The sequence below is a fragment of the Thermobia domestica genome, chromosome 12 (assembly GCF_964235325.1).
Source record: "Thermobia domestica chromosome 12, izTheDome1.hap1.1, whole genome shotgun sequence".
NCBI lineage: Eukaryota > Metazoa > Arthropoda > Insecta > Zygentoma > Lepismatidae > Thermobia > Thermobia domestica.
This window is the reverse complement of record NC_137465.1, coordinates 3,627,390-3,650,628: the sequence shown is the minus strand read 5'-3', so window position 1 is coordinate 3,650,628 and position 23,239 is coordinate 3,627,390. Positions and strand designations below refer to the sequence as shown.

The 23,239-nt window shown below is 34.1% G+C and overlaps 1 protein-coding gene across 2 annotated transcripts in view; it reads right to left on the bottom strand.

The window, feature by feature from the left end:
* Positions 1-7,321: 7,321 nt before the first annotated feature.
* The window catches only part of LOC145666309 (uncharacterized), an 85,919-nt gene continuing 70,001 nt past the window's right edge, over positions 7,322-23,239 (bottom strand). For both annotated transcript variants that reach the window (XM_081733398.1, XM_081733399.1), the window contains exon 2: positions 7,322-10,679. In XM_081733398.1, coding sequence (XP_081589524.1) covers positions 9,665-10,669 — 1,005 coding nt within the window. In that variant the 5' untranslated portion in view covers positions 10,670-10,679 and the 3' untranslated portion in view covers positions 7,322-9,664. The remainder of the gene's footprint in view (positions 10,680-23,239) is intronic.

Below are 23,239 nucleotides of genomic sequence, written 5' to 3'. Positions count from 1 at the left end.
TCGTTATTTTGATTGATTATGTTCCTTTGCAGAAGAGATAGTCTCCTTCCATGTAGTTCTATCAAATAAGGTATCATTATTTTCTTGCTTTGTGCTGAGTTTGGTGGGTATGTTTTGGAAGAAAAGATGTATGAAATTTTGCTCTAAACTTTTGGCAAAATTTGGTGCAATATCGCTGCTCAGTTTTTTCTGATACTTTACGAAAAACTGAAATCCGATGATCGCTCACTAGACGTCTTCATTCGTTAGTCGACTGCCAGAGACTGGCGCGTTTTGCGGGTGCGAAAAAATTCGCGACTGCACATGAGTGTCCCCTCTACATCTACACTGAAAAAAGCCTCCCGCGCTTCTTTGGTTTACGCGAAAAAAAATAAGGTTCCATACTTTTTGAACACACTTCTCATACTTTGTCGAGTTTATGGTGTTTGGTATAATTGCAATATTTTTTTTTTTTAACAACTCAGTCAGGAGCTGGTATAAATAAAACGAGTGGAACACACAAACGTACATATATCAAAATTCATTTCAAATTTAGAGGTTATTTTCCCCAACAGTTAGTTTAATGTCTTAACTTGTCCTATTTACATTTCAATCAATAAACGGAAAGTTACTGATATCTACTATAAAGAGCTGTAATAAAATGTTTACGAAAACTTAAAGAAACAGCCGGTACTTTTAACACCAAATCCTTTGTAGATAAAAATTCAGTGTATCTCAAAGAGTGAAAAAAATGAAATTGAAATGAAACCTTTGAGTTTTACGTCCCACAGTTATGCCGGATAGGCTAAAGGAGACGGTGGTGATGAGAAATGAATGAAATGGTGGAATGAAGAAAGTGGGAGGAAACGAGAGAACCCCAAGGAAACGCACGCATACGGTGTTTGTCCACCGCAAGGTTCACTTGGCGCGAACTGAGATCGAACCAGGGACCCCATGTACCAGAGGTGAACGCTCTACCACTGAGCCACCGCGGCCGCCTCGAAGAGTGAGAAGTTAGTACACTGACACTGTAAGGAAGACCCGGGTTCGATCTCTGGTCTAATCGTTTTTTTCCTCTCTGAATTTCATAATACAAGACATTCTTCCGTGTTTATTTTGAATTAAAATATCTGTGAATATAATTTGTTGTACTTGTAATATAATTTTCATGGTCATACATAGTGCGTGTTTGTGTCAAAAACAAAAGGTGTAACAAAGTATAGCTAATGACTCATTTTTTCACACACTGCTATTTTCCATCATGCATAACCCCGTAATATATGTTGAAAAAAAAATGTTTCCGCAACTTTCCAGATTTGAACCAAGGGCGTGACCTCCTCTGCCGTTAGAAACTTTTCCTGTCTTACGCGAAAGCTATATCCGGTGATGAACATAACAGTACAACGAGGAAGTTGATGCGGAGTAGCAAATCTTTCTTTAATATAATAATACTATAAATAATAATGTAAACAGAGTTACATTTTAAGACTATCAGATTATTATTGTTGTTACTGTAAAGTTGTATAATATCTAGCTTTCAATATGAACATTATACGTAAAATTTTAAATATTGAAATAGTTAAAGCTTAAAGAATGTTTTAAATTAATCTATGTAATTCTCAACAAGCATATCTTCAATTATTTGTTCTTTTAACTCTATTTTTAATATTATTTTAATTCATCATCATAGGTATTCTGCCATTATTGGCAGGTTTCTTGCTGCAACTGAGAAGCTTCCATGCTCCATGATCTTCCGCTAACCTTTCCGTACGATTTTTCTGTTTTGATATCGTCCATTAATTGTAGTCTCCTTCGCCCCCTCCCTCTCTTTCCTGCCACCATACCCTCTAGCACATCCCTGATACCGTTCCTTCTTATCCAATGTCCCATGAGTTTCTCTTCTTAATATCTAAAAATTGTTCTTTTCTTTCCCACAATTTCTAACATCCTCTGATTCGTTTTCTGTCCAAACCAGCTAATTCTCCCCATTCTTCTCCACACCCACATTTCGAAAGCTCCAGTCGTTTTTCGTCACTTTTGCGTAATGCCCATGTTTCCGCCGCATACAGTACAAGAGTCCACACGAAGCATTTTTATATATATTTCTTGAGAAGACTTACCGAAAGATGTTAACTTATTGGTTAATATACATATCTTTGTGTTGATGTTTCCTTTAATTCTAGATGGGTGCATAATTTTCAATAACATATATAGGACATTACTTGATTATGTTATTTATTAACATATTTTGATAAAATAAGTTAATAAAGAAGTTAAAATAAATTTTGTTCCAGACTCTAGTTTATCTTATGAGTTTTTTCCTGTCCTAACTTCCTCTATCTACTTCTGTATCCATGCTATAACTTGTGTTTCTTGTTATATTTTTTAATGCTTTTACTGTATTGTTATGTATATTGTATTTATTGTATTGTATGTATGTTACATATGTTGATCTAGAAAAGGCTTTTGACCGCATGAATTGGGAAATTTTGTTGGGAGTTCTAATGAATATTGAGTTGGAGTAGAAAGATCAAGGATTCATAAAGAACTTGTATATGAACCAACTAGTAAGTGTTAGAATAGGGGAGGAAATGATAGAGAAGAGTGCAATTGGAAAGGGAGTTCTACAGGGATGCTGTCTCTCGCCATCATTATTTAATATCTATCTAGAAGACATAGTGAAAAAGAGCTTGCATAATCAAGACAGCATTTAAGTAGGATGTAGAATGATTAGATATATATGGTTTGCAGATGACGTGGCACTTGTGGTGGAATCTGAAAAGAAAATCAATAAGATGTTAGAAAACATGAGGAAGGGCTTTGAGAAATTTGGGCTGAAAATAAATGTTAGAAAGACACAAAAATCATGGTGATTGGAACGAAGTGCTCGGTGTCAAATATCGGTAGGAGAAGGGGAAAAAATAAAATAGGCGACTAGTTTCCGATACCTGGGTAGTATTATTAGTGATGATATGAAATGCGAATGTGAAATAAAAGCAAGAAAATTCGGAATATAGGAATGGTGAAAGGAGCCTTTAGGAGGACGAAAATTCTGTTTTGTGGGGCCTTGAATCAAGAGTTGAGGAAAAGACTAATAAAATGCCTCGTGCAAAGCATTGTGCTGTATGGGTAAGAAACATGGACATTAAGCAAAAATGATGAAAAACGACTGGAAGCTTTCGAAATGTGTGTGGGGGGGAAAATGGAAAGAATTGGGTCGAGAGAGAAACGAACGAGAGGTTTTTAAAAATATTGCGAGAGAAAAGAACAATTTTAGATATTATTAAGAACAGGAAGAAAACCTGATTGGGGCATTGGCTAAGAAGAAACTGTATCATGAGGGACATGCTAGAGGGTATGGTGGCAGGAAAGAGAGGGAGGGGCGAAGGAGGCTACAATTGATGGACGATATTAAAACAGAAAAATCTTACGTGAAGATGAAGGCGTTAGCTGAAGATCGTGGAGTATGGAAGCTTCTTAGTTGCGGCAAATGACCTGCCAATAATGGCAGAATACCTATGATGATGAAGATGATGTATAAGATGATGTATTTATTGTATACTGCATACAATTACTACATAAACTGTGAGTACTCTAAATCTATATAACCCCTCTGAAACAGACACCTCTTATTTACGAACGAATAATACATTATTTTAAATACATTTTTAAAATCATAACAGACAACATGGCTATCAAAGCATAAAATGCATTAATTAGCTATAAATACATAATCAGAGCTGCTATTAAAATTATAACGAACAGTTTGAACATAAACGTTTCTTGATTGTCTAAAGTTTTCACATTATTTAATGATTTTGAAGAATGTGAATTTAGTAATTCTTATTTTTTTATGAAATCCACATATGAATTAACTTATTAGAAATTAAACGCAAGAATAGTGTTCGCAATAAACGTATTCAGGATTCGAAACTTGACTATGACTTCCACTAAGTGTGATAATACTTATGTAAAAGCCCCATTTTCAGGTATTGAAAAGAGTATATAAGGAAAACTAAAGAAAGAGAATGAATAAATATTATCTGAGTTTCAAAATCTTAAATATCACCTAAACCAAATTTGAAATTAATACGAGATTTGTGTTAAGTCCGTCTGGATTTTTCGGCTGGCTATCATGTTACCATGCTCAGAGTTGACTCTCGTTTCTGATAACTTTTACACCTCCTGTATTTTGCACATGTATAATGGTACTACAACATTTTGTGATACATATAATGAAATCCTCCTCCATTAGTTTTCTGTCTATATTACTGAAACATAAATTCGAGCAAGACTTTGATTTCATTTATGTCATATAGGTCGACATTTTTTTCCTTTCAATTCTGTGATAGTTCTGAAGTCGAAGATTCATTCTTAATGTGATTATAACTTTGTCTGTATTTCTAGTTACAATATGTCATTTTGATCTATTTTGTTCAAAATTTGTTAAGTAAACACGAAATTTGATCCAACAGTATGATGTGTTAGGTCACTATTAATCACTCAATAAATAATGATCTGATTTTTAAGATAGAGCAAACGAAAGAACTGTTGAAGCCTTTTCTTACACAATTATTTTAAATTTGAGTATTTCGAGTAAGATGACTGGGAAGTTTTTATCGTCATTTCTTCCAGTTAATGCTTTTCAGCACTTTGAATCAGAATTTTAAACAGGTCAAAAAAAAAAAAAAAAAAAAAACTATATTTATAGGTACTATAGGTTCATGAATTGGGTTTTGTATACTTTTACTTGACTTACTACAGCACTGGTTAAGTACACAATAGAAAAAGATTCGAAACTTAACTTCATAGTTACAAATATTCCTCAGAACGATCAATATATATCACCTGAAGTTCAGAACGAAATACTAGATGGGTTGGCAGAGATGGTACTAAACAAAATATAAATAGAATAGATGAAAGTGATCATAATTTCTTTGTTTGGAAGCATATGAAACACGAGACTCCTCTGGTGTGGAAAATTTATCATTGGTTAGGACATTTGGGGAAGAGGGAAAAGTGCAATAACATTTATTACGTCTTTTTCAACTAATCGGATCTATCATCTAAAGGTATACCAGAAGTCTTTGAAGGTTTTTCCAAAGCAGGATTTCGAAAATAATAATAATAATAATAATAATAATAATAATAATTTGTCAGTATTATGACGATGTGATGGTAGGATGTTCATAAACCATAACAAGAAGAACTTTTAAAATTAGTCCCTTTTATTTATTGCTATAATTATCAACAGGGTGCGAATTGGCGGGGGGGATGCCAGGGATTTCCCCCCCTGACAAAAATCTTTACCCCCCTGGAGAAGAAAAATTTTATCCCTGGCAGGGATAATTTTTTCCCCTCTGGAGTATTTTTAAATAGATATGAAGATAGAAAAAGGGAACAAATCTTACTTTGCGTAGCTAACCTAAATATTGCTTGAGTGAAAACATCTCACATCTCAACTGTTTTGGTACTTGTTAGTATATATATATGTGTGTGTGGGTGGGTGGGGGGGAGGACGGTGCGCATATAGGTGAAATTCATCCCCCCCTGGGAAAATTTTTCAATTCGCACACTGATTATCAACTTCATATTGTAATAATTCATGCTTGTTCAGTGATCCCTATTGTGAAAGAGTATTTTGAATTAGCCACGTTGCTGTACAGGTTTTTCAGAAAAATACAAAGAGTGTCACAGATGTACAAAGGCCAGATGCTTAAGAGGTTGATGGATCAACAATGAACTGGACTCTTGGAAACAATGAAAACTATTCAAGAGTATTTTGATGATATAACGTCTTTTCTGGATTTTTTCCCCTCAGAGTGAATTAGGTTACCTACTGAGTTATCTATTGAAACTACTCGACTTTTAAAAAAGTGTTGCACCTTAGAATTCTGTTTCATTACCACTCTAATGTTACAAATTCTGTCAACATTTGAGCCAGCTAACAGTGTATCACAAGACAGAAAACTGTATCTCGAAAAAGTAGATCAAGTTGTGAGGTCTTGTATGTCAGTTTTGGAGGCAGAAAAGAGAGTCTAGGTTTGACATGCTTACTACAGCCAAAGACAAAATTACAGAAGATTTGCACTCATATATCAGACTCTGAGTTCCCTCCGTTGAAGCTAATTCAGAAGAGTTTCCCGTCTTCGAAAGATTTGTTGTTTGAAAAATCTCTAAATATGACTTCAAGGTGAAATAATTTTCCTAAAGTAAATTTTTAATAAGTCATACGACCATAAAATATTATAAGCTAATGAGAGATTAAAATTATGTACTGGAACGAGATTTTATATCTACCTTATAGTTTTCAAATAATGTAACTGACTTGTACTTTTGAAGAACCACATAAACTTATGAAATGTCTCCTTATCGTTCCCTTTTCTGTCCATCTTACATGTCACCACACATGGTCATTTCATTTTTGACCTCTAAATTTTTCATCATAATATGTATAGTCATATATGTGAAATGCGTTAGTATTACATGATTTGCCTTGAATGATATTATTTAACTCATGGTATTATTTAACTTACTTTTTTAAAATACCATTTTTAGCTGAAAGCAGGTAAAAATATGAGAACAATATATTCTTGTACATACTTTAAAGGTTGAAAATAACTTGAACTAGAAAAACAAATAACTGAACAAAGCAACGTTTATTTTAACATAATAACTGTGTAACAGTTTCGCCAACTAACTGAATATATTGGCTTCCTCATCAAGGTTACAGTGTCTGATGAAGCCAATATGTTCAGTTAGTTGGCGAAACTGTTACACAGTTATAATGTTAAAATAAACGTTGCTTTGTTCAGTTATTTGTTTTTCTAGTTCAACTTACAGTGTCTGATGAAGCCAATATGCTGTTAGTTGGCGAAACTGTTACACAGTTATTATGTTAAAATAAACGTTGCTTTGTTCAGTTATTTGTTTTTCTAGTTCAACTTACAGTGCCTGATGAAGCCAATATGCTCAGTTAGTTGGCGAAACTGTTACACAGTTATTATGTTAAAATAAACGTTGCTTTGTTCAGTTATTTGTTTTTCTAGTTCAACTTACAGTGTCTGATGAAGCCAATATGTTCGGTTAGTTGGCGAAACTGTTACACAGTTATTATGTTAAAATAAATGTTGCTTTGTTCAGTTATTTGTTTTTCTAGTTCAACTTACAGTGTCTGATGAAGCCTATATGTTCGGTTAGTTGGCGAAACTGTTACACAGTTATTATGTTAAAATAAACGTTGCTTTGTTCAGTTATTTGTTTTTCTAGTTCAAGTTATTTAAGATAGTAAAGCTAATACGAACTAGTTAATAGGTTAAAAATGAAAACTAGAAGTATTGTGTTTTACAAGGTTTATTGTATAAAACGAGCATAGATACTATAATTGTTTGTATAAAATATGTTAAATAAATCTACGTATGTATATAACATTCTCATAGGTGTAAGAAATCGTTTACACTGATGAAATATATGATACAAAACGCTCAACTCTGATATTGTCTTTGCAATGATTTCATGAAGCAGTTGAATTCAGGGCGTTCTAAGCCTTTTCATTGTTAAATATTCAGACTGTAGACAAATAGATATAAATTATTCTCAAGAAAGAAAAAAAAAAAAGGTTTCCTATTTTCGTTTTGATATATAACAAAACTTTCATACTGTCTAGAAAGTAACAAAATTTCACACACACACTTTCTACATGTATATTTCCTTAGAGTAACAATGCTAACAATAACAGATACATTCTTCAGGTGCACAGCTAAATTCAAATACGAAATATTAACTAGCATTTATGTCTTTCATAAGGTACTGTTGTGTTTTGAAGTTTCTTACAATAATTTGTATTATATTCTCTGTTTAACTATAAAAGTGAACAATTTAAAATATATTTTTTAAGAGTAGGTCTAAGAAACAAAAGTTTTCTTTTTAACTTTATAAGTTTAAGTGTTACCTTTGAGTTTACATGTAAAAGCAATATTTTGATGATCATTGCAATGAAATAACAGGTAAAACTCGAAATAAAAGTGACAATGAAAATTTATAGATATTTTTGAAAGAGCAAAAGTCAAAATGTTGACACTCTTTTCTTCTTCTGGAACTTATTTTACTTGATAAATAACAAAAAAAAAAAAAAAACTTTGTTATTAATTTTTAAAGTGTAGGAGGTATAATACAGGGTTAACATAAATGATCCATTCGTTTTTTTAAAAAAAAGCTATAATTTCAAAAGTAATTTCAAAAGTAATACATGCACACATATGAAAGATGTATATGGAATAAAAAAATCACCAAGTTTGTTCCGTGTATTCCAGTTGACAACACGAGTTCATTATCTTTCCAATTGGGTGTGGCAGTATGAGGTTAGTACCTGTCGCGAATGGGGGAAAAGCAAGAAAAAAAATACGTCGTCTGCACGTGTGTCATGTCACCAAAGGGGCACACATTGTACATTTGTAGAGAGTGTATAAACTTGGGGTGAGTTTGTGATTCTTTTCATATATATCTTTCATCTGATTCTTTTCATATATCTTTCATGGCTTTTTCAAAATGAATGTATCATTTATGCTTACCCTGTATATTAAGCCAGTATTTACGTACATGCAATCCATTTACATAAACGATACATTTTCTACTTCGTATATCTTTTAACCATAGTTAAAACTTTCGTTTTCACTGGCCATTATGGAAGGACTCACACTTGTCATCATCAAATTAGGTAAAGTTACAATATCTTTCTATGAAATTAGAAACCCAAACATAACTTTTATTAAACTACACACGAACAGATACTAATGATGTTTATGTAAAAATCAAATCAACGTATTTGATTCTATGAATACCACGAAATACAAAGGTACACAGATAAATAGAACACGTCTTTTATGGTGCTTGAATATGATCTGCAATATCTGTATCTTCTAATACATCTTTGAAACTAGAACTATTTGTCGACATTGGGTTCAAAATATATTCTAAATGATAAATTTCTATTTACTTAAACTAAAAGTGTATAAGACAATACTGACAATCTTGCGATCAACATTTTTCACATTTCACTTCCGTTCATACACGAAAAACTCCTTAACAGTGAGTTCCCGTTTGTTCATTATAATTTTAAACTACTATCTTAATTATTCTTACACACTGTAAATCACATATTCCAGCAAGGATGAGAAATGTGCTTCTATTAATTTTACACTTAATTTATCTCTCGTTTCTAGAAAGTGCTCTGAAATTTACATCTTAACTTTAAAATTAGTTCTAAACTTAATCCCTCATCACGAGCGCAACGAAATATCAATATAAACCGGTTATTGAAGTAACTGTGCTGCAAAATAAGCAGAACATTTGGTGCAGAATACCATGAAATAAGCACAGATTTACGTATTCACTGGCAATAACAAGCATTTATAATCGTACTTTTTAAAGTAAAATAAGTGAAAAAAAAATTTTTCTAAAGAAAATCCTCAAAGTGGAATATAAATTTATGTTTTAAACTTTCACTTGAACATTGAAATGTGAATTTAACTGAGGCAACTGCATTTGTGAGTGACGTTTGATGTTTCGTCAGACATTTTTCATCGACAGGTTTATTTTTTTTACATTTTGACAAATTCAAGCGAGAGAGCATTGAATTTGTTTTCAAATAGTATTTTATGGTTGGAATTTGTGGCATTTGTAATTTTTATGGATTTACTCTAAGTTCCCTGACTTCTTGTGGTGATCTTTCAAGATTGAGATCTGGTTGATATCGTGACGGCGTTTGTTGACTCTGCACATAAAATCTTCTCCCGCTGTGTCTGCCGTCATCTTTTACTGTAAGGCTGGTTCCTATCTGTACTGACCACGGAGCAGGTTGCCGTGGGTTATAATGCCTGTAAGGGTCTTCATAATCAGGCTCAGCGGAGATAGGTTCGTTCAGAACACTGTTGCTACGCGCGTCGTCCTGTCGCAATGGATCACGGATTCTGGGTGTCAAAGGATAGTCAAACCTATCACGACGATAGTATTTGTCTGGATTCGTGGGATAGTGTCGTGGATTTTCCTGGAAGAATCTATTGTCAACAGGAGCTATTTGTCGATATTTGTCAGATGCTGCAGATCTATAACGTCCGTATTCAAATCCCGGTGGTGGACTCTTGAATCTGTCAAAATATGCTGGACTCTGACGATCAACATCAAGTATTGTGTAGCTTGGAAGGTAGTCTTTGCCTTGGACAGCTATGGAGGGAGAGCGTATTCTAGCTCCATAAACATCCCTGGGATATGTTGCTCCTGCAGGAGAAAGATCGTAACTAGAGGGAAAGCGTCTGTAGTCATTGGCACTCCTTTCTAGAGTGTCATAGTAAATAATTCTTCGTGGCGATGGGTTACTGGAACTTACTCTAACATATTCATTGTCATACCGACGCTGTGTGGGATAACTATCATGGGGTTTCTGAATACTGTTAGTAACGAACTGTGTACTTCGAGGTTCAAGTCCTAAGTCCCTACCATAATTCCTCCATCTTTCCTGGTCAGCAGCTCTCTTTTGCCGGTGGTAAACATGAGACAACCATGCAGCAGGGTAAGCGGATTGAGTAAGTCTTTGAGCGAAAGGTGGAGGGTCTTCTGTTGGCCTGTTATCCAATGGCAGAGCTAAGCATGCTGTGAGAATCGGTAGCAAAATGTACGGTAGCCTCTGTAGCATGATGACTGACCTGAAAGAATACAATAAAAATTAAATTAGATTAACTTTAATTCTAGATATCAGTTATATGCATAACTGCATATTGATTGAAGATTACATTACAGTACAGAGAAACACATAGTTATAAAAATACTGAATATAAACAATCTCTATATTTAGTGCCCCAACAACGATAATGACACAGAAAGTGTTTCTTTAATATTTATCTAGCACAAAAGAAGAAGATAAAACATGATGATATGGTATTATCGTCATGTAGGGCGCATGTAACTAGACTAGAAGTAAGTGTAAATGTAATGGATAATCAGTGAATAAAACAACAGAAAGAAGTTCACAAGTAATAGATCATTTTAAATAGTGCAAGGTCTAATAATAAATAAAGCAGGAAAAAGATAGATAGCGTTCCATAACTTTGGCGCCAAACCTTCGGGAAGTTCGATCAACCTCGACGTTCAGTAAGAGTTAATCGTGGTTATCGTTGATGATTGTTTGATCGAAGTAGCAAAATACTTCAGACACATTTTGTGAAAAACGTGCAAGCAGTGGACAAAACATCAAATCTAACAAGGAAATGATAAAAGCAATTGTAATTAATAATTAAAACGAATACGACGAGTAATCTACAAAAATAATCAACAGGTAATAAAATTAGGTATAAACAATTTTAACATCAAAATTACAGGTAGCATTTTTAAATATCCCAGGAAAATTCTCCAAGAATAATTTATTGACCTGCATACAATATCAAATTTTCACTCTTAATCAACTAACTCCAAGAGAGTAGAGTATGTTAGATTAGGTAGGTTCTTTTCCTTTCGGCCCCTTTCTTCAATACCTGGCCCTTCTGGAATTTCTGAATTAACCCATATGGAATTTCTTCGCTTCAATATTCTATCCCGAATTTTAACGTGAGGATTCTGGGAAGCCTGATCACAAACGAGTAATGAATTTACTTATACATTTATTTATTTATGAACAACGTTAAATCATTTTACACTGGAAATAAAATGAGGAGATATTTTTGAAAATACCTTGACCAGGATATGTGTCTGAAAGATTATATTTCAATTAAGAGTTTGAATCAACGGGTGTACGGAAGATTTTACCCGACGCTTCAAGGAAGAACTAAACATTTCTCCCATTTCATATAATCTACATCAGTGTGTTTAAAAAAAAAAAAAAAAAAAAAAAAAAAAACTTGGATATATACATATCTGGAAATTTTTAACTCCTCGCGAAACAGCTCGATTCAAACTTTGTCGCAATATTTGCTTGATGAGACAGAAAATTCCTGGATAAAACAAATGAAGATGGTAGGCCGTGAGACTCGAAGCCGGGACGTCTCGATTGGTTGCTGAGAATACTTATTGCATTCGTAATTTTGTAATATTGCCTATAACGCATATTTTTACTATATTTTATGCAGAGCAGCGTATCATTGGTCTTTGTATTTTGTTGAAACAGTTAGAAATGGATGGTTCTTGGTAAAAGTTAAATTCCGAGCCTGCGATCAGTCAATAGATAAGGATAGTATTATGTAACGTGATGAGGGTGGACATTAGTTTCTGTCGACGACCGACAGATGGGAGTGTGACTGGGATCGAATTGACCATCTGGCTATATTGCCAGTGGCATTGAATCTCCCGGAAGAGCTGCTGACCTCAACTTCCTCTTCTTGAAAACACAGGAAACATACAAACTATTCAGTCCTGGAAAAAGAATTTAATGTGCATTGTGGATAAATAAAGAATCGTGTAGCAATGGGATTGGGTAGGCTTCATAAACCTACATACTGCTGTGATATATGTAAATATATAATGAAAAGGTATTATGACCATGAACCGTAGCAAGTATAAAAATGACAAACTGTACTCAAATAATTACTGAGTAACCGCTTTCAATTATATCCTTTATAAAGCTATTTTCTTTCAAAATTACTTAACAGCGTTTGTTGATACAGTGTTCACAAACTACCAGCAGTTACATACAGTATTTAAATCCTTATGGCTGCCATTTCTAATTAAAACCTCGCCTCAACTGAAATTTGTTTTAGTATAAGTCAGAAAACGGTGAAATGAACAGATATACCGTCAGATAATGATCTAGTTTGATTCACTTTAGTCGGATATGATAGGCTACATTTAATTTCAAATCCGACGAAGGTTGAATATGGGAGTGACTCAGTGGTAGAGCGTTCACCTCCAGTGCTTGGGGTCCCTGGTTCGATCCCGGTTCGCGCCGTGTGGACTTTGTGATGGACAAACACCGTGCTCGCGGGTTTTCTCGGGGTTCTTCCGTTTCCTCCCACTTTCTTCACTCCACCATTTCACTCATCTCTCATCATCATCTTTCTCCTTTAGGTTAACCGGCATATCCGTGGGACGTAAAACTTAAAAAGATTTTTTCTAGCATGATTCCAACTATCATTAAAATCTTATAAAGGTCACTGGCGCGATTTCAACTATCATTAAAATCTTATAAAGCTCACTGGCGCGATTTCAACTATCATTAAAATTTTATAAAGCTCAGTAGCGTGATTCCAACTATCATTATAATCTTATTTATAATATTTTGAAATATTTTCCTTTTTCCACTCACCGAATAAATTATTTCAATTACTTAATTCCAGAATTGCAAAAACATTGTTGCTCTGGTTGATATAAAACAAATTTACGAAGAGTAAATAAATGAAACGAAATGGAATGAAATCTTTCAGTTTAACGTCCCACGCTTATGGCCTTTAGGCTAAGAGCAGAGTTTATTTAGGACTTTGTCTATAACTAATCAAACAAAAACCGAGTGTGTATGCACACATTTCTTGCCCACGTTTTTTTTTTTTTTTTTCCTTCTGTTCCAGGTCAGGTGTGACATTCTAAGTGTGGCCACTGCCACGTGATGGAAGGTGATTGCCACGGACAGAGGTGGACGGCGTGTTTCCTGTTGAAAGACACAGGTAATATGGCAGAGATTAATGGTCGGATGACAACTATTTGCGTGAATAAACTATTTCCGTGTTTTAATTGAATACATAGCTTTGCAACTCGCAAAGATTCTGCTCATAAAGTACGAGAGCTTTAATACTTCAATTTTGCCCTATGAGCTTCATGATTCATAAGCAACCGACTCGAATGCAGCCTTAATAATATTACCTATGATGAATTGCAACAAAAAGCCAGCATAGAATATGGACAACTACAAAACTCTTTAGCCTATAATATTCTATTCAATATGGGATGCATGATGATTTCTTAGGAGTTAAATCAAATTTAGGGGGCACGGTGGCTTAGTGGTAAGGCGCTTACGTCTGGGCGTGGAATCCTGGTTCGATCCCCGGTTAAGCAAGTTTGTGGTGGACAACATCGTGTGTGTGTGTTTTCTCGGGTACTCCCATTTCCTCCCACATTTTCATTCCACCAATTATTCCATCATCATTCATTTGTTTTAATCATTAACTTAAAAGCTTAAAAGGACACAATCGTGGAACGTTGAACTTAAAGATTCCATTTTCATTTACATCAAATTTAAAATAAACCAAAAATTGAGGAGGTGGTGTGCATGACATCTCATTAACAAATCATAAACGTTTGACTCTATAATATTAGATAATTCTATATATTATTAAATATATTAAATAATGTGAATAAATTTATTCCACGCTTTCAATTTTATAGCATGGTTCTCTTGTTTATGGTAAAACTGGGTTTTCTAAAATATAATAAGTAATAAATTTTGATACAGTTACCTAAACTTCAATTAAGAATAGCTTAAATGTAGACTTGCTGTAGATAACAATGTAAGTGCCGAACACAAAAGTTACTGTAACAATAGAGAAAAAAAGATAGTAAATTGTGAACAAGCGTCAAAAGAAAAAAAAGATAGAAAATATTATTAGGGGGGTCTACTTAGAACAACAACTTATCATATAACCAAGTATGAAAATCTAACTAAGGCATAAACGTATTTTAAAAAAATAAAATAAGTGAAACAATTTCAGGATGGCACTTACATTATTTTCTACAGCGAGTCTTCAAATCTAAGGGCAAACGCTTGAATGTAAAGTATTGTTAGAGGTACGAGACAATATTCGTAGGTTTGCTTAAGATAATTTCCCTCCACTGACAATTTTTTTCCATTTCTTATCAAATTTTCCCTAGTTTGTTGAGTGTACAATTCCTATGATAAAAGTTATGTGATAACATTAATTTAGTTATATTAAAGGAAGTATCAACCACATTTGTTTTTTGCTTCTACTTTTTTCCTTCACTTTTTTTTAACAAAAAAATTCCACACAAATCCATTCAGCCAACAATGGGTACGTACAAATCATGCTACTTTAAAGACACACACACACACACACTATTGCTATTGCATTGGTTTATTTATGAAGAAGAAAGAAAAAATAAGTATTTATATTGATAAATCAGTCTGTGCAAGAATTTCCCTGGATTTTTCACGTTTTATACTTTTCCCTTTTTGCTAAATTTCCCTCAAACTATGAACACTGATACGAGACGTAAAAGATGAATGCCACTGGTTTATAATATTGTCGCATGAGAGCCAGAGGAACGTAACTCCAAAAATGCCGTTTTCTTTTTCTTCATGTTTGGACATAATTTTGAAAGCCCCACTTGATGTAAATGGAACGTAACACCATCTGTTCTTCTTGTCGATCATCTGTTGTAATGTAGCTCAATTACCATCTTATTAAAAACACATCTTTCTTGGAGGGGGGGCGGGATAATATTTTTGTTCTCTCGCCTGTAAACCTACGAAAATTGAGTTAGGTTCTCATACGACAATATGCAATACTTCACTCTTCAGATAAAGTTTATTATTTTCTTTGCCAATAAAACATGAACTTTCAAAGTATTAGTAGCCAAGTTTTGAAAATGAACAAAGCTATAAGCTACATATGGTGGCCTATATATTCTCAAACTGAATGTTATTTATTTTTAATTTGAATTGATATAGTAGTTAGACTCCTAATATTTCTCGTCTAATATAATGATAAAATAATCTTATCGATAGATCTAAAATATTTGTAATGATAGAACATTACAGATGACTTTTAGTGGATTTTAAACTAGGAAAATAGGGGTCGTTGACACGTTATTTTTGTAGACAGTGAATATTTTATGTAGTTTGGTCCTTTTCTTCACTATTCCACGAAAATGAGTTGTAGTTTACAGTAAGAAACTACAGTATTAAATCATTTCCTGAGAAGAACCCGATACGTGACGTCACGCTAAACAGCTTGTTTCTGTTCCCATGACGTAAGCAGCGCATTTTTGCATTGTTTGAAGCTTTGTATCTCCGTAACTAAGAAATATTTTACTGAGATTTTTGATATGTGTTATATTGAAAACTAATTCTACACAATGGGATCATTAAATTAAAACTTTTGGTCAGAAAGACCCGGGAATGACGGGTGTTTACTTATTAGTATATATAAAATTTAAGACTTACCTGGAAAGCCTAAAATTTATGATAGAGTTCTGAATTAGATAACACTTGTGTCAACAACCTAAATAATTATTTAGAATCTTCATAGTAACAAAACTCTTTGAAAGAGTATAAATCTAGAAGAGGAACTTAAGGGTAATGGAATAACATTTTGTTTCTTATAAATAACTTGATAAGTTTTCATGTCAAATAACTACTTTCGTACAAGCTTTCGAGTAATTTAATGATGTCTAACGTAATAAACTGAAGTTGTATACATTCTCAGAAAATGGGGGCCGCGGTTGTTGAGTGATAGAGCGCTGATAACTGGCACGTGGAAATTCGGGTTCGATCTCAACTGGGTTTTATGGTGAATAAACGCCGTGTACATAAGTTTCCCCGGGGTTCTCCCAGTTTCACAACTCCGCAATTCTCATCCACCTCATTATCACCGTCTCCCTTAGCCTCGGTGCAAGATATAGAACGCTAAAAAAAAGTCTAGAAAAAATAATTACTGTAAGTGTGAAGGAATACTAGAGGTGATAGTAAAAATTCTAATAAAAAATAAGGAAATTCACTCCATAGATTCGTTACGATATTAACAAAAATTACAACAAAGAGAGTCTTTTTCACAACCAGAACACTATTCGTAACCCCACATATCGCATTGATCACACTGCACTCTCATTTCACTTCGAACATCTTCAGAAGAGATATTGTCGAAAAGGATTCATTTCACTAATCACATTACTAGGTGATTGAGAATATTATGGCATGGAGTATTCTTTCCAACTGGAATCGTGGAGTTCTGTAGAAACTATAGGACGAAATTATGAAATATGTGCAAAGTGAAGCGGTTCAAACTAGGGTTATCCCGATTTTGTCGAGACAGTTCCGATTTCGAAGAAAATATCCCGCCTCTCGATGTAACACTGTTCCAATTTTAATGTATATTAATAAAGTTGATAACTATTATTGTACCAGGTCTTCTTGTGGTCTTGATAATATTCCTGTATTTACATTGAAAGAATTAATTATATCATTGCTCCAGTACTTGCATTTCTGTTTAATTGGAATCTGCTCACCTCTGTTTGTCCAGACCATTGAAGGACTGTTTCTGTTGGCACTGTTCCCGAAATAGGTGGTAAGTATCTAGCTGATTATCGACCAATTTCTCTTTTGAATATTACTTGTAAAGTGTTCGACAAATGGTTTACAGATTTTTGTATAATCATGACTATTCTAGTATCTTATAGATCAAGATTTTTTTTACGAAAAATAGATTAACTGCGGCTAATCTTGCCTATTTCAAGGCCGATTTTCTTGCTGTTGTTAACAATAATGAGGAAGTTGATGTAGTACATATATTTCGATTTCTCCAAGGCTTTTGACAAATTGCCTTATGATATTTCGACAAAGCAACTAGAATTGTATGGTTTTTCCATTTATTTATTATGTGGTTGGTATCTTATTTGTCGTGCGGAACATTTGTCGTTAGATATAAGGATTATGTTTCTCATATCTACAATACTTATTCCGGTGTTTCTCAGGGCTCCAATTTGAGTCCGCTTTTATTTCTCATGTTTATCAATTATATTATTGACAACTTGAATTGTAAATTTCTAATGTATGCTAATGATTTTAAAAATATATATAAATCTATTAAGAATTTGGATAACTGTTTTAATTCAAAATAATATTAATAACGTTCTCTGTTGGTCCTTTACCTGTAAATTGTAATAAAGCAATTAATATATTTTTTACAAGCAAAACTAATCCAGTTCATTTTACTTATGTTGTTGAAAAAACATTGGTTAAAGTTGAAAATTTCAGTAGAGATTTGAGTGTTGCCTTTGATAACAAACCCTTTTTCAATAAACACATAGATAATATTGTTTCAAATGCTGGTAGGAATCTTGGTATTTTGAAATGGACTGCAAGAGGCTTTCTTTAATTGTGAGAAAACGTACCTAATTCTTTATTATGCCAATGTATCTGGAATATTATTTGGAAGTGTTGCTCTAGTATCTGGAATAGAAGTACTAGTTGTGTGCTAAATAGTTTAGAAATAATCCACAACTTATTTTTGTCATTGTTACTTTTGAAATTTAAGCTTTTTTCGGGAAGACTGGAAAAAATGTAAGATTGTCATTGGGTATTTGAAGATGTCGCAAAAAAGAACCATTACGGATCACAAATTATTGAATTCTATCGTGCATGGAAATGTAAACTTGTTGTCTATAATAACTTCTATAATATGTCTGTCTATAATATGTTCTGAGATGTTATACAAGGAATTTGAGAAGATTTCTAAGTGTCGCCTGGATAAAAGATGTTTCTATATACAGATACATTATCTATCACTGGCAATGTTGTTGATGAGTTTCTCGAGAATTCTGATTTACTTCAGAAGCAACTCTATCTATATTTTATGACAGGTTGAGGGTATTTGTTTTTAAATATGATTTACATGTCTAATTTATGTTTTATGATTTTTGGTTTGTTGTTTAATGTCCTTTTATATCATATGTTTATGTCATATGGGTTATATGTTTATAATTTCATGCAACTCTGTGGACTGGAAATTTTAATTGCACATATTATATGTTATTTCATGATTCTAAGTTTAAACATTTATTATTATTATTATTATTATTATTATTATTATTATTATTATTATTATTATTATTATTATTTAGTTTCCACATTATTATGAAAAACCTTCAAAGTAAAAGGAATACAATGGCAGGCAGGCATATTAGTTACGTAACATATAGGCCTATGCATAAGCAAAGGCAGATCTATCCCGGGGCCGGGGGCCTAGCACTCCCCCAGTTTTTTGAGTGACAAAAATAATTTAAGCTATTATTTACGATATATTTTTGCAAGTTTATAGTAAACTCATGATACCTATCATAGTCTGGGTTCTGGCTGGCACCTCCAGTTTTTACTTTCTAGATCCACCCCTTGCTTAAGTTACATCCCACATAGCACACTACGTCTCTGATATGTCCCATTTTGATCCCAATCATCCTATTCGGTTCCCGGGACTATCGGGACAATGAGAAGACATCCCATGGACGTCCTGTATGGGACGTCCTGAAGGATTCCCATGTACTATGTCCACGGGACGTCCCAGATGGGACAGGAGGTCCGAGGGAAAACCAATAGGCATCCCTTCGTGGTCCCGTTGAATATCCCATATCCCGGGATATTAGCGGACATCTGGATCTCCTGCGGAAATCCTGTGGATGTCTCAGGAGCACATTCGGATATTCCGGGATGTCCCGTCGTCCGTTGCGGGCTCAGTCTCAGACATCCCGTGGACGTACTTGTGCTATGTGGGATATTACTTAAATTGGACATACTTTTTAATATATATATATATATATATATATATATATATATATATATATATATATATATATATATATATATATATAGGCCCTATACGATTTACATTATCTCACTCTCCTTTATGAATTACGTAAATATTATTCGCTTTTCACCAGAAAGACTTAGATTAGACTATGGGTAAACGACCACTGGTAATTTTGCCCCCATTACCTGCATACAGTGTCCCTGCATTTTACTTTGAAAAGATGACAACCCCATTAATAGCCATACATGGACGATCTGCCTTCTTTGTTCACAAACAGCTCTACCAATATTCTTCTATTCGCTGATGATTGCAAACTCTACAGACAAGTTCAATTCGAGTACGACGCTCTTGCTCTTCAGTATGATGCAATCTGAAGAGCATCTTAGCTTAAACATCGAAAAATGTGTTTCTCTTACGATTTCTTTAATAAAGAAACCCATAAAACACGTTTACAAAATTGGTTATAAGAACATAAATCCTGTCTCCTCTTTCAGAGATCATGGGTTATTATTGACAGTAAGCTTACTTTCGCAGATCATATAAGTAGGGTCTACAATATCTTGTACTGCTATGAGAAAACTGGGACTCTTATATCGCTTCACTGACATAAAAAATCCTAATTCCTTAAGCTCGTTCTATAAGCCATATGTTGCTCCCACTATTGAGTACTGTTCTCCTATCTGGTCTATGGTTTGCGTACTCATTTACAAAACAATAAATTCTGTAATTAATTTCTTTTAGCCATTTTGTAACCTATCGAGTACCTCACCTCCGAACACTTCTAAAAAAAATGACGTTCTAAATTCCCTAAATATCAAAAACCTCCCCTAGTAAGAAACAAAATGTCTGACCTAATATTTCTGCATAAAATTGTAAATGGCCATATATTATGTGAACAGTTGTTAAGTCAGATCAATTTTAGCGCTCCGAAATCGCTCACGTTTTTCGCCCATAACAAAAAAATGACACGATCGATCTTCCTGAGGTTTCGAAATTTGGATTCTGTGTGACAAAATACTTTAAACCCATTCCCTGGCGTCTGGTGCTCAGAACTTTTATTTGTGTTTGGGGGGGGGGCTGCGTTATTAACCAGGAAAAAAATTAAAACTGGTCATACTGAATAGCAATTCTTCTTAGATAGGATAATGAATATTTAAAAGTTTAAGAAATATGGGATGATATTCTACTTCTAAACTGATATATGAGTATTTGCTTTTTCTAGGCGTGTCATTGACATGTAAACATGTAAGAAAGCTAGTTATACTAATGTAAAGCATAATATAACGTAATGTGGGAATACCAACTGCACTGCCAGGTGACGCGGTGCGTGTATTGTTCACGCAAAATAACCTTGGCCGGAAATTTTTGCAACGCATCGTTTACTTCCAGTATTTAGCTATAGCCTCCCTCCTTGAATTCATTCTTTGTTTTTTATTTAATACTAAAATGTTTTCGTTGGTATCTTAACATTACTTTCTACTTTCTCTGTGTAAACAAAAACAAAAAAGAAAGATGGAAGTGATAACTAGCCATTGAAGAAAAAGAGCAGTCACTGCCATAGGTCATACAACGGGAAAGCAATGTCCACGCATTGTTATGTTGCATTTGAGTAAGAAAATACAATAATTGGATTTGTTTGTAGATATCTTGCTTGTGTTGGTTAAGCTAACTTTAAGATCTTGAGGCCAGTTCACTCTAGAACCTTGTAAACGTCTATGGTCAGAGTTTCCAATGGATAAACTTGTGTCACTGGGTCTAAACAACACGGAAAGAGAGAGAGAGAGAGAGAGAGAGAGAGAGAGAAAAGAACAACTGCAAATGATGGAGAAAATGGCAACCTTTTATTTTCTTTTGCTCAGCTTCAATTGTTATGAGCAGATATGGTTGTTCGATTCCTGGAATGAACTGGACTGAACCATTCTTTATAGGGGTTCCTATTTGTTAGTTATATCCAAGGATGTTATAAATTAGAGGACCTGTCCATATGTATCTTCATCCTAGTAAATCAATGAAGCCAAAATAACAACCGAGCATCGGTACGTCTGATTGGCTACTCTCGTGTCCGCCATCATCTGATTGGCTACTTTCATTTCCGCCATGATTGTAGGCTCAAAACATTGCATTCTATTGGGCAGAGTGGGCAGAGTGGGCAGAGTAGGGGTGGCGAAACTGTGACGTACGGCTTTTAAGATTTTGTTGTAAGGGCAGATCCTCTATTTTATAAGATCCTTGGTTATATCTCTTTTAGCTCATGGCGCCACATGTTAGAGCGGACAATCTTTCACGTTCCTCCTCCTGCGGTGTTCATATATACTATTCGCTTAAAGTCATGTCTCGCACTAATTTCGAGTACATCGTATAGACGTCTTAGTAAACTACTCAACCCCTTTTGATTCCCATCTAAGTCAAATACCAAAAACAACATAAACAAGGCTTAACCTTTAGACGCCCGCCAGGGATTTTAACAAAATCGTAGAACTCTCACGTTCGAGGCTCTGGTGATTCCCTAATTATCATAGAGTCATAATTAAAACGCTGTTAGAAAATTTATAGACCACAGATTCCAAGGAGATAACATTCGTGCAATTCCCGCCATATTCGCAGAAGAAGAAAAAAATAACATCATAAAAAATATAAAAAAATGACTTTGCGGGGCCCTGTCAACATTTGCAGTCACACTACGCTGACAAAATAATGCTAATGTGTAGTCCACATACTTGTGACAATAATAAAATAAAAGGTAGCCATTACTGCAATGCAATACCAATTGTTATGGGGATACCACAAAGAGAGGAGGAATGGCCCGCAAAACACTGATGAAAATAATGATGAAAAAAGAAAAACTATCTTCACCCTCCTCCCCCTGCAGTGGTACACTCCACATACATAAAATGCTTATCGGCGGGAAGCTTCATCTCTCAGGAATACATTGGTACCAAAAGTCATCTTCCTATCTTAAATATGGGCTGAGCTATTGTGGTTTAAAGCTCCGACACAGCAGTTGCGTCAATGGCCGTTTAAAGGTTAATTAATTTAATTTAGAAATATAAATGGTAAATTTCATGTCTGTAACATTAAAGGATTCCGAGATATACACATCTTACTGTAGTAATTGTAACTTCCGTTTTACCCCTTCTACGTCGAATTTCAAACCCCCTTTTTCTTCCCATCTAGGTCAAATATCAAAAACCGTATAAATACAGTTTAATTATTTTAATTTAGAAGTGTAAAACTTAAATTTCAAGTCTCTAACCTTTATGTATTTCTTGATATGGATATTTCTCCTTTCCACGTCGAATTTCCCCCCAAAATTCTTCCTTGGTGTTCCCTTACGTCACAGGTAATATGCACTGTTAAAGTTTCAAATTAGTAGCTGAAGAAGCATGGCCTAGGCGCTGATCAATCAGTCAGAACTTCATTTATATTACTAATATAGCCTACTACATATTATTAATAGATATACTACGGAGATTAAAAAAACTAATTAATTAATTAAGATATTCCTACAGATTTCCACTAAGATTTTGAAATTGATTACACATGGGAAAGAAATTTTTACTCCAGCATTTATTATACTTTTGTGTTGATTTTAAAGAGTACTATCATTTGCGAGGTATCAATATACGTATTAATGAAAAATAGATGCTTCGTGCGTAGCCATGTTGTCTTTGATGTTCATGCGTCCTGGTTTGACTTACCGATCGAATCCAAACGGTATTAGCCTCAAGATGTATCGTTTTGCATTG